The sequence below is a fragment of the Moschus berezovskii genome, chromosome 2 (assembly GCF_049115385.1).
Source record: "Moschus berezovskii isolate FMDL1 chromosome 2, NW_MosBer_1.0, whole genome shotgun sequence".
Classification (NCBI taxonomy): domain Eukaryota; kingdom Metazoa; phylum Chordata; class Mammalia; order Artiodactyla; family Moschidae; genus Moschus; species Moschus berezovskii.
The window spans coordinates 119,879,522-119,891,498 of record NC_142461.1 but is presented as its reverse complement, the minus strand read 5'-3'; the positions used below and the strand labels follow the sequence as shown (position 1 = coordinate 119,891,498).

The following is an 11,977-nucleotide window of genomic DNA, read 5'->3' as shown; positions in this document are numbered from 1 at the left end:
CAGGAAACCTTTCATTTTTATTAAAGCTGGATTTACTGCTTTGGTTTATTGGTTTGCATTCTCAGAACTTAATTTAAACTCTAGATGATTTGCTCAAAGGAAAGTAGATGGGTCAGCTGTGTGTTGGCCTATCCCAGCCAAGCAGTTGTGATAGAGGAACTAAGAAATCATGGCCTGTGCCACATGTCCTAAACATACAAAACCCATTCAAAGAAATCTTTCCAACTTACACCAGGTTTCAGCAGGATGAACTTTCTACAAATATACCAGGTGAGGTTTTTTTCTTTTCACTTCTGTACTGAAATTCTATCTCTCTCTCTCAGATCTGCTAGCTTGAATCCTACTGAATCTTTAAGGCTTGGCCACAGGATCACCCCACTTCTACAGCCTGTCAGTTCTCAGCGGGTGCCGCACTACTCTAAGGCGGCACTTCAAATATTTGTGGGGACGCTCTTCTGGTGTTAGTGTGATTAAGCACTTATATATATTACACTACATGCTATTTTACTGTAAACCATTTTTCATCTATTTCCTCTTTATATTACAATAGGGATATTATGTTGATTTTTAAAAATTAAGTATGGAAGGAAAAGTAAAAGACCAAGAAGAATCACAACACTTCACTTCTGAAAAAGGAAAGTACAGAGGGGTTTTCCCCCAACCACCTATAGATTTTTAATGAAGCTATGGAAATTAAGACCAAGTTATATTGGTTGAAAACTTGATAAACTGACAGTGGAAAAGAATAAAGAGCCCAGAAACAGGCCTATAGAACTTTGTCTATTATACAAGAAGCATGCCAAATTGACGTGGACTGAGAGACTTCAATAAATGAAACTGAGAAAACAGGGCTGTCTATTTGGGAAAAGAACCAAACTGAGTTTCTTTCCCACGTCATATACAAAAACCAACTCCAGATGGATTAAACATTTAAGTGCAGAAACAAAACTTTAAAAATATATGTGTGAATATAATGTAGCCATAGAGTAGGGAACAATTTTTCAAACAAAACATAAAAAGTACTGACTATAAAAGGGAAAGGAATACATGTGACTACATTAAGCTTAAGTACTTAAAGAAAGTGAAACATTATAAACTAGCACAAGATGTTGGCAATTCACATAAATGATAAAGGATTAGTATCAAAATACATAAATAACTCCTAAATATCAATTAAAAAACACACACTAACATGCGCTGAAGAATTGATGCTTTTGAACTGTGATGTTGGAGAAGACTCTTGAGAGTCCCATGGACTGCAAGGAGATCAAACCATTCAATCCTAAAGGAAATGAGTCCTGAATATTCATTGGAAGGACTGATGCTGAAACTGAAACTCCAATACTTTGACCACCTGATGCGAAGAACTGACTCATTGGAAAAGACCCTGATGCTGGGAAAGATTGAAGGCAAGGGAAGAAGGGGATGACAGAGGACGAGATGGTTGGATGGCATCACCGACTCAATGGACATGACTTTGAGCAAGCTCTGGGGGTGGATGACAGACAGGGAAGCCTGATGAGCTGCAGTCTGAGTGACTGAATTGAATTGACTGTTGAACTTTGCAGTTTGATATTGGAATACATTCTTAAATAAATGTGGTTATATTATACACCATTTTAATGTGCATTTCTCATTTTATGTTTTTCTGCCAATGATTTATTACTTGCTGTTTATTTTATATTTATTTAGACTATAGAAATGATGTTAGACAAGAAGCAAATTCAATCGATTTTCTTATTTGAGTTCAAAATGGGTCATAAAGCAGTGGACACAACTTGCAACATTAACAACACATTTGGCCCAGGAACTGCTAATGACCATGCAGTGCAGCAGTGGTTCAAGAAGTTTTGCAAAGAAGATGAGAGCCTTGAAGATGAGGTATATGGTAGCCAGCAATCGGAAGTTGATAACAACCAACTGAGAGTATCATCTATGCTGATCCTCTTACAACTACACAAGAAGTTGCCCAAGAACTCAACGTCGACCATTCTGTGGTTGACTGGCATTTGAAGCAAATAGGAAAGGTGAAAAAACTCATGCCACACGAGCTGACCAAACAAGAAAAAAATCATCATTCTGAAATGTTGACTTCTCTTATTCTACACAACAACGACGAACCATTTCTCAATCGGACTCTGATATGTGACAAAAAGGTGGATTTTATACAATAACCAGAGATGACCAGCTCAGTAGTTTGACCAAGAAGTTCCTAAGCACATTCCAAACTTGCACCAAAAGAGGTTATGGTCACTGGTGGTCTGCTGACGGTCTGATCCACTACAACTTTCTGAATCCCAGGTGAAACCATTACAACTGAGAAGTATGCTCAGCAAATTGATGAGATACCAAAAACTGCAATGCCTGCAGCTGGCACTAGTCAACAGAAAGAGCCCAATTCTTCTCCATGACAATATCCAACCCCACTTCGCACAAACAACACTTCAAAAGTTGAACAAATTGGCCTAGGAAGTGTTGCCTTATCCTCCATATTTGCCTGATCTCCTGCTAACAAACTACCACTTCTTCAAACATCCCGACAACCTTTTGCAGGGAAAACATTTCCACAACCAGTAGGAGGCAGAAAATGCTTTCCAAGAATGCTGAATCCCAAACTATGGAATTCTACGCCACGAGAATAAACAAACTTATTTGTTGGCAAAAATGGGTTGACTGTAATGGTTCCTATTTTGATTAATAAAGATGTATTTGAGCCTAGTTGTAATGATTTAAAATTTCCGGTCCAAAACAGCATTACTTTAGAACAACTATTGTGGAAAACAGTTGATTTTACCTGCTAAAGTTAAAACATATCAGTACTCTAATGACACAATAATTCCACTTCTAGGTTTATATACAGGAAAACTCCTAGACATACATGCCAAGAGGCATGTACAAAAATGTCCACAGCAGCACTTTCCAAATAATAACTATTGTATTTAGAAAAACTGAAATGCCCATTGACAGAAGAGTGAGTAAATCATGGAATATTCACACGATATTATACAGTGGAGCAGCTGAAACCACTGAACCACCCTGCCACATACAACAATATGGATGAATGTTAGAATTACAATATTAACTGAAAAGAGAACATGCTATGCCAACTTTTTAAGGCTGAAACAATTAAAATGAGAATGTTTAAGAAATTCATACAGATTTAATGAAGTTATATAAAAAAGGAAGCAAGACATGACCAATATGGAATTCAGGGTAATGGTTACCTAAAACAAGGAGACAAAAAGATAGCAGGGAAGGATCTTCATCTCCAGGGTCAGATGGTTACAGTAAAGGTCCTATTTTTTCTGTTGGGTGGTAGTTTCAATGGTGATTACCTCATTATTTATAATACCTAGCTAAACAAACAGAAGACTAGAAGAGGACCATACACAGACCAATAATGGAGAGGGTGTCAATGACCAAGGATTATGATTAGTTATTTCACACACCTACAATTTAAGAGAAATAGGGAAAGAAAAATGAGATGAGAGAAAATAAATTATGCATGTAGGATGTTACATATTATATATAAACTTCATTTCAAAACAGTAAAGAGAGCCTTGGACAATATTTGTTATAAAAGGGAGGAGCAAGGTATCTGATAGGGTTGCAAAACACTGCTCCAGCCAAATGAGGTTCATTGTTACTATAAACTCTGAACCTCCATGTCATGTTATATCATTCCTGCATGCATGCGTGCTAAGTCCCTTCGGTTGTGTCCAACTCTTTGTGACCCTATGAATTGTAGCCTGCCAAGCTCCCCTGTCCATGTGGTTCTCCAGGCAAGAATCCTGGAGTGGGTTGCCATGCCCTCCTCCAGGGGATCTTCCCCACCCACAGATTGAACCCACATCTGCTGGCAGATTCTGCATTGGCAGGCGGGTTCTTTACCCCTAGTACTCTTTGGGTAGCCCTATATCATTCTTAAAGCACTGCATATGCTGCCTGGCTTAGGATTTTTTAAAAAATGTATCTATATTATCTCCCCTGGACTGTATGTATGCTCCTTGAAGATTCTGGACTCTCCACAATATGCAGTACCTTCGGTAGAGTAAGCACACATTACTTTGTTGAATGAACAAAATATAATTAACTTGGTGCTTTAATTTATGCCAGATAACAGCCCTTCACATTCTGGAGTTTATCAGAACTCAGGAATACAACATCTGAAGTATCAGGAGAACATCTACTCCTGGATGGCAGATGTTTAACTCAGTAAATTTGTCCCATATTTGTTTAAGCCAAAAATACTCTGATTACAAAGAAATCTCAATAGCTCCATATATGTAATAATAATAAAGTGCATTAAGTATTTACTACAGGCCAGTGTGTGTGTGCTAATTCACGTCAGTCTTGTCCGACTCTTTGCGACCCTATAAACTGTAGCTTGTCAGACTCCCCTGTCCATGGGATTCTCCAAACAAGAATACTGGAGTGAGTTGCCATGCCCTCCTCCAGGGGATCTTCCCGAACTAGGGATCAAACACGTGTTTCTTACGTCTCCTGTTTTGACAGGCGGTTTCTTTACCACGAGTGCCTGGGAAGCCCATTATGGGCCAGACGCTTTGTATTATCTTGAACAAAGAAATGATTTTGGTCTCTTTTACCAATAAGGAAGCCGTGATTCAGTGAGGCTAAGAACCTTCTCTATGTCTACATTGTTGGTACAGCAGAACAGTGATTGGACTTCAGATGGTTTTATACCAAATTAGCCTCTTTCAGATATGTTATGCCACCTATGGACATCTTCATGTCTTAATCAATTTTTGGTTTATTTCTTTGCTTTTTTGTTATTATGTCTTTTACATATAGAAGGGAAAGTTTCCAGGGTTCCATTTGCCAAGGCCTTCATGAGGTTCCCACAGGAATACTTTTAAATGAGAAGGGAGATAAAATGCCTTAAAATCTTTGTAAGAGTTCCAGTAAGAGATGAGGGAAAGCCATACAGGTATGCTGCAAATCTAGAAGAGAGATGATGGTGGGAGAAACCAGAGCAATGGCAGTAGAAATTGGAGAGAAGTATAGAGTTGAGGTATTTCAGAGGCAGAATTGTCAGAATTTGATTCTCTGGACGTGAGGAATGTGGAAGCAGGAGGCTTGAAGGACAGGCTTGACTTCTGAGTTGGTCTCTTAGTCCACCAGCACAGGCCCTTGACATGTATTCCATAACTCTCCACAGAGAAAGTCTTAAAAAGGAGTATACTACTTTTCAACAGGATAGCTGGTTATCAACACCATCATGGATGGCTCTCTGATGGAAAAACATTTTGGAGGCTTCGCATGTCAGAAAATGTGTTCAGAGGCTGATGATACTTTTCTTTTAGGAATATCATCTTTTAACCATAAAAATAATAATATAATAATATAATTCCTTTTTATAAACCATAAAGTAATTGTGTTTTGCCTAATAGTTTGGATAATAACATCATAAACCTCAAAATAGAAATCATTTGATCAAAAGCAAAATATACCAAGGAAATGCATTACCATCTAAAATATTAATAGAGCGAGAACTATTGGGGGGAAAAAAAAGATTAAGCTCTCAAAGAGGTTAAATTTCTCACCAGCTGAGCATAAATGTTCTCAAGTGCTGATTCAGCATACAGTCTTTTCCAAAAGTCTTAAAAGATTGAACAGATGCTCCTAAAGGTCAGTGAATTTCATTACAAATTTGACACTAATTCATTCTTTTCTTCCCTGTTTTCAGGATGGAGGGGTAAGAGGCAAGAGGTGATGAAAGGAGGATCAGTTCTATCATTATCAATGGACACACAGGATCAAAAAAATCAAGCTGGTCTCCAGAGGAAGCAAAGAAATTGAGCCTCTCCATCTTCCACCCAGCATAAAATGGTCTAAAATAAATGGGAGACAGAAATAAAACTTGGAAAATGATTTTGCTGAATGTCTTCCTTTCTCAAGATGTCTGACCACAGCTATGCTTGAAACACTCATAGATGAATAATATTTGCCAAAAAGATGTTGTTATATTTACAAGGTAATTAAGAAACAATCATTTCCAATTATTTTTAAAAAGAAATGCCAAATAGAATATACATGGGATTTGATCATTTCAATTTTGACAGGCAGAAAGATAAGCATGTTAGGAACCAGACATCATGCTTTTAGCTCCTATCCATTTTACCCGAATGAGATTATTCTGTGTGGTAAATATGCCTCCCTTTATGCAGCAAAATCCACCCTGAGTCCAACACCATTTTCCTAAAGTCTAATTCCTTTCAACAAGGCACTAAGTCTTTTTATTGCAACCACCAAATGCTTTCTTATTGCTAGAAATGGTACAATACACTAACTTTTTGATGCATGCTCCAGCTTTTCAAGATTGTCTTGGAAACAAAATGATCCTTTATGACATTTTATAATATCCCGCCCCATTTATTGCTTTCCAGAATTTCTATCATTAATTAAAGGGCCTTCTTTCACCAGCCCCCGCCCTCCCCCCCAAAAAAAACCCCTAATCTATTCCCCCACTGCCTGTCATAGACTGAATAAAAGTCGGTCTATCACAGCAGCAGGCATGGTCATGCCAATTTCACAGTGTGATTTGTGCACTCATTTCATTTTGAAAATGACCCTGCCCTCCATCTGTCTAAGCCGAATGTCCTGCTTTTTTCAAGCCAGGCCTCAGGAGCAGCAGCACATGAGATAAGGAAGAAGACAGAATGGCCTCCCTCCTGCCCACTCAGCCAGCCACACTCAGAGACAGGGGAGGCAGCACAAGGAGGGGAACCTCAACTGATGCCTGTAGGGATGGGAGAAACCTCGGGAGAGCAGAGGCCTTCTACTCTGCTTCCATCCCCGAGAGGCCATTTGAAGGTGAATGCTTTCATGATGCAAATACAACCCTGAAAATCAGACTGATAGACTAAAGATACAAAACACAATTTCCCATTTCCATGTTCTGTCTTGTCACCTTGATTTATAATAGCATCTTACCCAAAGTATCAGGTCATACATAAGTATTTTAAAAGACTGAGCCTTTTGGATAATTTTTTTTCCCCAAGAGCTAAGTATCAATCAAGCAGGCATGAAAGAGAAGGCACCCTACTCCTTTACTACTAAGCAGCACTAGACAGCATCCCTCAAATCATGTATTTCTTTGGGCTGAAGACCGGAAAGGACTTCAGCAGAGATTGGGTTGGAAGAAGCCTCAGAGTCGGGTTACTGAGTTATGACCAAAGAAAGTCTTTCTCAGCTGCTTTCTCTGGGCATCCTGGGTGGCCCACTCAAACCCACTGGAAGGAGTGCAGTTTGTCTTTTACTTGGTATTCATGCAGTGGACAGTTCCTTGTCCAGTTTCATGCTTCAGCAGAACACAACTCTGGCAAACTTTGCAGCAAGGGAGAACAATAGATGAGAATATGAAGTCAATTTCTTGAATAGTATAGCATTCAGATGTCCTGTTCAAGTCTCTTTTTAGCTATAATAGACGATTAGGAAATTCACCACCTCCCACTTACCACCTCCCACTTACCACCTCCTTAACATCTGCTCACAGCTGCAGCTCAGGGAAGGAAGTTCAAATTCTACCAGCTAAAGTTGCCTGTTTGTTTTAATAAAAAAAATAACAACCAAGAAAGCAAGACACTGTATTCCCTCAAAGCTGGGCCCTTATGTGATACATGTGTGTGTGCTCAGTTGCTTCAGTTGTGTCCGGCTCATTGCGATCCTATAGACTGTAGTGTGCCAGGCTCCTCTGTCCATGGGATTCTCCAGGCAAGAATACTAGAGTCGGTTACTACTTCCTTTTCCAAGAGATCTTCCCAACCCAGGGATTGAACCTGAATCTCTTATGTTGCCTGCCTTGGCAGCTGAGTTCTTTACCATTAGCACCACTTGGGAAGCCCCATTATGAGCACTATTAAATTCCAAAGAATTTATACACAAATAGACTTTAAGGTAGTAACACAGAATCTAGGGCATCTATTCCAAATACATAACAAAGGAACAAAAGAAAACCCAGCCACAGATTAAGTAGGCTGGAAAGTTAAAAGAGTAACGATGCACAGAAAAGGGAAAACCGGAATGTGCTTCCTCCTCGCCTCCACCCTCCTTGGAAAACATGACGTCGTAGATTTCTGCAAGGTTTTTCCACTTCGTAGTGAAATCTGGAGAGTCAAGGCAGACCGCAGGGCCAAGTTTAAACGCTAATATGAACTCAGGAATATTTGTAGCTACGGAAAAACAGGGGGAGCGGGAGGGGTAGTGGGAGCGGAAGCGGAGGCGCTTGAAACTAAAGCCAAACCTAAGTATCACATAAACTCCAAGCACTCTTTCCTGCTATCAACGTCTGAAACGACAAAATAAGAACTCCTGATCGCTGCACTGTTTTGTTCTTAGAAAGTGCGCCCACGGGACGGCCCAAAGACAAAGTCTACTGTAATTCGGGGAGAATACCAAACTGACATTCCTTTTTTTCCATTCCCGTTTCATTCACGAAAACAACGTGAAACAACACTATGTATACGCACTGCACAGCGTCTAAAGGTTCAAAAACGGAAGGGGCTTCGAACCGTAAACTTTCCACCTCCGCGCCAGGGACACAACAGGCAGTTAACAACCCACATTTACCATAAAAAGGAAGGTGACCGCGACCTTATCTCCCCTCACCCCAGGGTCCTTCCAGAGGAGACTACGCCTCCCAGCATGCAGCGCGGCTACGTCCGCTGGCGGCGCGAACTGGTGCATGCCGGGAAGTAGAGTCTCTCTTCGAACGGCCAGGTCTTTCCTCTCGCGTCTAACGCCGCTCACACGCTGGAGTCTTTAAGGACCAGGCCAATAATTGGGATACGCACATTAGGGACTCTTTTCAATCTCAGGTTGATCGTAGCGCTGCAAAATACTTTAGGCGCATCCCCGACCCCTAAAAAAGCCCATTAAATACGCCAACCTTTTTCGCAGCCTTCCGTTTCCGGTTGCCTTGTTGCCCTGGTAACGAGCGTAAGCAACCTCGGAGGTGGTATGGCTGGCCTGGGCGGTGAGCCCATCCCCGACGGGGAGTTCACCGCGGTTGTGTACCGGCTCATCCGGGATGCCCGGTACGCCGAGGCCGTGCAGCTGCTGAGCGGAGAGCTCCAGCGGAGCCCGAGAAGCCGCGCTGGGCTGTCGCTGCTGGGCTACTGCTACTACCGCCTACAGGAGTTCGCGCTGGCGGCCGAGTGCTATGAGCAGCTGGGCCAGCTGCACCCGGAGCTGGAGCAGTACCGCCTGTACCAGGCCCAGGCCCTGTACAAGGCCTGCCTCTACCCAGAGGCCACCCGCGTGTCCTTCCTCCTCCTGGACAACCCCGCCTACCACAACCGGGTCCTCCGTCTCCAAGCGGCGATCAAGTACAGCGAGGCAGACCTGCCCGGGGCCAGGAGCCTGGTGGAGCAGCTCCTGAGTGAAGGAGGAGAAGACAGCGGGGGCGAGAACGAGCTGGATGGCCAGGTCAACCTGGGTTGTTTGCTCTACAAGGAGGGACATTACGAAGCCGCGTGTTCCAAGTTCTCTGCGGCCCTGCAGGCTTCGGGCTACCGGCCCGATCTTTCCTACAACCTGGCTTTGGCCTATTATAGCAGCCGGCACTATGCCCTAGCTCTGAAGTATATCGCGGACATTATTGAGCGTGGCATCCGGCAGCACCCAGAGCTGGGTGTGGGCATGACCACTGTGGGCATTGATGTTCGAAGTGTTGGCAACACCTTAGTCCTTCACCAGACTGCTCTGGTGGAAGCCTTCAACCTCAAGGCCGCCATAGAATACCAACTGAGAAACTATGAGGCGGCCCAGGAAGCCCTCACTGACATGCCACCAAGGGCAGAGGAAGAGTTAGACCCCGTGACCCTGCACAATCAGGCGCTAATGAACATGGATGCCAGGCCCACAGAAGGGTTTGAAAAACTACAGTTTTTGCTCCAGCAGATCCCCTTTCCCCCAGAGACCTTTGGCAACCTGTTGCTCCTGTATTGTGAATATGAGTATTTTGACCTGGCAGCAGACGTCCTGGCAGAGAATGCCCATTTGACTTACGAATTCCTGACACCCTATCTCTATGACTTCTTGGATGCCATGGTCACTTGCCAGACAGCTCCTGAAGAGGCTTTCCTTAAACTTGATGGCCTAGCAGGGATGCTGACTGAACAGCTCAGGAGACTCACCATACAAGTGCAGGAAGCAAGACACAATAAAGATGATGAAGCTGTCAAAAAGGCAGTGAATGAATATGATGAAACCCTTGAGAAGTACATTCCTGTGTTGATGGCCCAGGCCAAGATCTACTGGAACCTTGAAAATTACCCAATGGTGGAAAAACTCTTCCGCAGATCTGTGGAATTCTGTAACGACCACCATGTATGGAAGCTGAATGTGGCTCATGTTCTGTTCATGCAGGAAAACAAATACAAAGAAGCCATAGGTTTTTATGAGCCCATAGTCAAGAAGCATTATGACAACATCCTGAATGTCAGTGCTATTGTGCTGGCCAACCTGTGTGTTTCATATATCATGACAAGTCAAAATGAAGAAGCTGAGGAGTTGATGAGGAAGATTGAAAAGGAGGAAGAGCAGCTCTCCTATGATGACCCAGATAAGAAAATGTACCATCTCTGCATTGTGAATTTGGTGATAGGGACACTCTATTGTGCCAAAGGAAATTATGACTTTGGTATTTCCCGGGTTATCAAAAGCTTGGAACCTTATAATAAAAAACTAGGAACTGATACATGGTATTACGCCAAAAGATGCTTCCTGTCATTATTAGAAAACATGTCAAAACACACCATCATGCTTCGTGACAGTGTCATTCAAGAATGTGTTCAGTTTTTAGAACACTGTGAACTTTATGGGAGGGACATACCTGCAGTTATTGAAGAAACCCTGGAAGAAGAAAGAATGCATATTGGCAAGAATACAGTCACATATGAATCCAGAGAGTTAAAAGCTTTGATTTATGACATTATAGGATGGAATATGTAATAATGTCTGATAGTGGCCTTATCATAATGGTTTTATATCTGTTTTTCACTCTTGTTTTTTATCTCCAGTTAGCTAGTGGCATCTTTACATTTGTTACATGTTGGACTTTGTACAGTTTAAAATTATAGTAAAAATAATTAGTTTTTTAAAAAAATCCTCACAAAGTGAAATATAAGAACATCTAGAAAAATTTATGAAAATTCAGAACTGCATGGGGACACTATTTCTATTAGAACTTGTTAGCACCCATGTTCCCTCTCTGTTACCATTTGTGCTTTGTATTTTGAGAGTGACCTGCGTAAGGGTTATATTATCCAGGGACTTGGTACTAGTCCTATCAGGCCCAGAACTCTGTAGTTAATGTATAGGATTTCTAGGCTTTTAATAATCTCAGGGATTGTGTTCTAATTCATAGTTTGTAATGAATACATATTATATAGCATTAGGATGTTTTTCAGTTTTCAATATAAAATATAATGCTTTATGTAAACAAAATACCTTACATTATAAATGTTTTTTTGTTGCTGCTGGTTTTATAATGTGCAAGTCAGTCGGAGACCTTGTGCCCTTAACAAAATAATGGTGCTGCGGTTTAGAGACAATAAACAGTTGTCAAAGAATCTTAGTTTTCTTTTGTTCCACTTGTTAGTAATTTGAATGTATAAGCAACATATAGTGTTTTTCATAACTCTGTTCTCATTTATCTTTATCAGTGAGGAATAGCAGAGGTACCATGAGAACTCAGAGCTTACTTCCTATGTTTGTATTTGTAACTTAGGCTATGTTAATGCTGGCGTTGTTTCTGTGTGCTAACCTCTCAGGAAAAGAAAAATCTAAGCTATTTCCATGACCCCACCAAACTTCTCTTCCACCTCCATCACAGATGAAAAGGTCAGTTCTGAAACCTTGTCTGGTAGATTCATAAGGCTAAGTTATGGCCACAACCCTTCCAGTGAAAACCCCACCCATTCTGCTTAGGTACTTTTATTTTCTGAACCATATA

General features: G+C 41.5%; 1 protein-coding gene across 1 annotated transcript; it reads left to right on the top strand.

Annotated features, from left to right (window-relative positions):
* The first annotated feature begins 8,979 nt into the window (after positions 1-8,979).
* Positions 8,980-11,512, top strand: IFT70B (intraflagellar transport 70B). The gene has a single exon (XM_055398554.2). The coding sequence runs from the start codon at positions 8,980-8,982 to the stop codon at positions 10,972-10,974; it is 1,995 nt and encodes a 664-aa protein (XP_055254529.2). The 3' UTR covers positions 10,975-11,512.
* Positions 11,513-11,977: the final 465 nt, after the last annotated feature.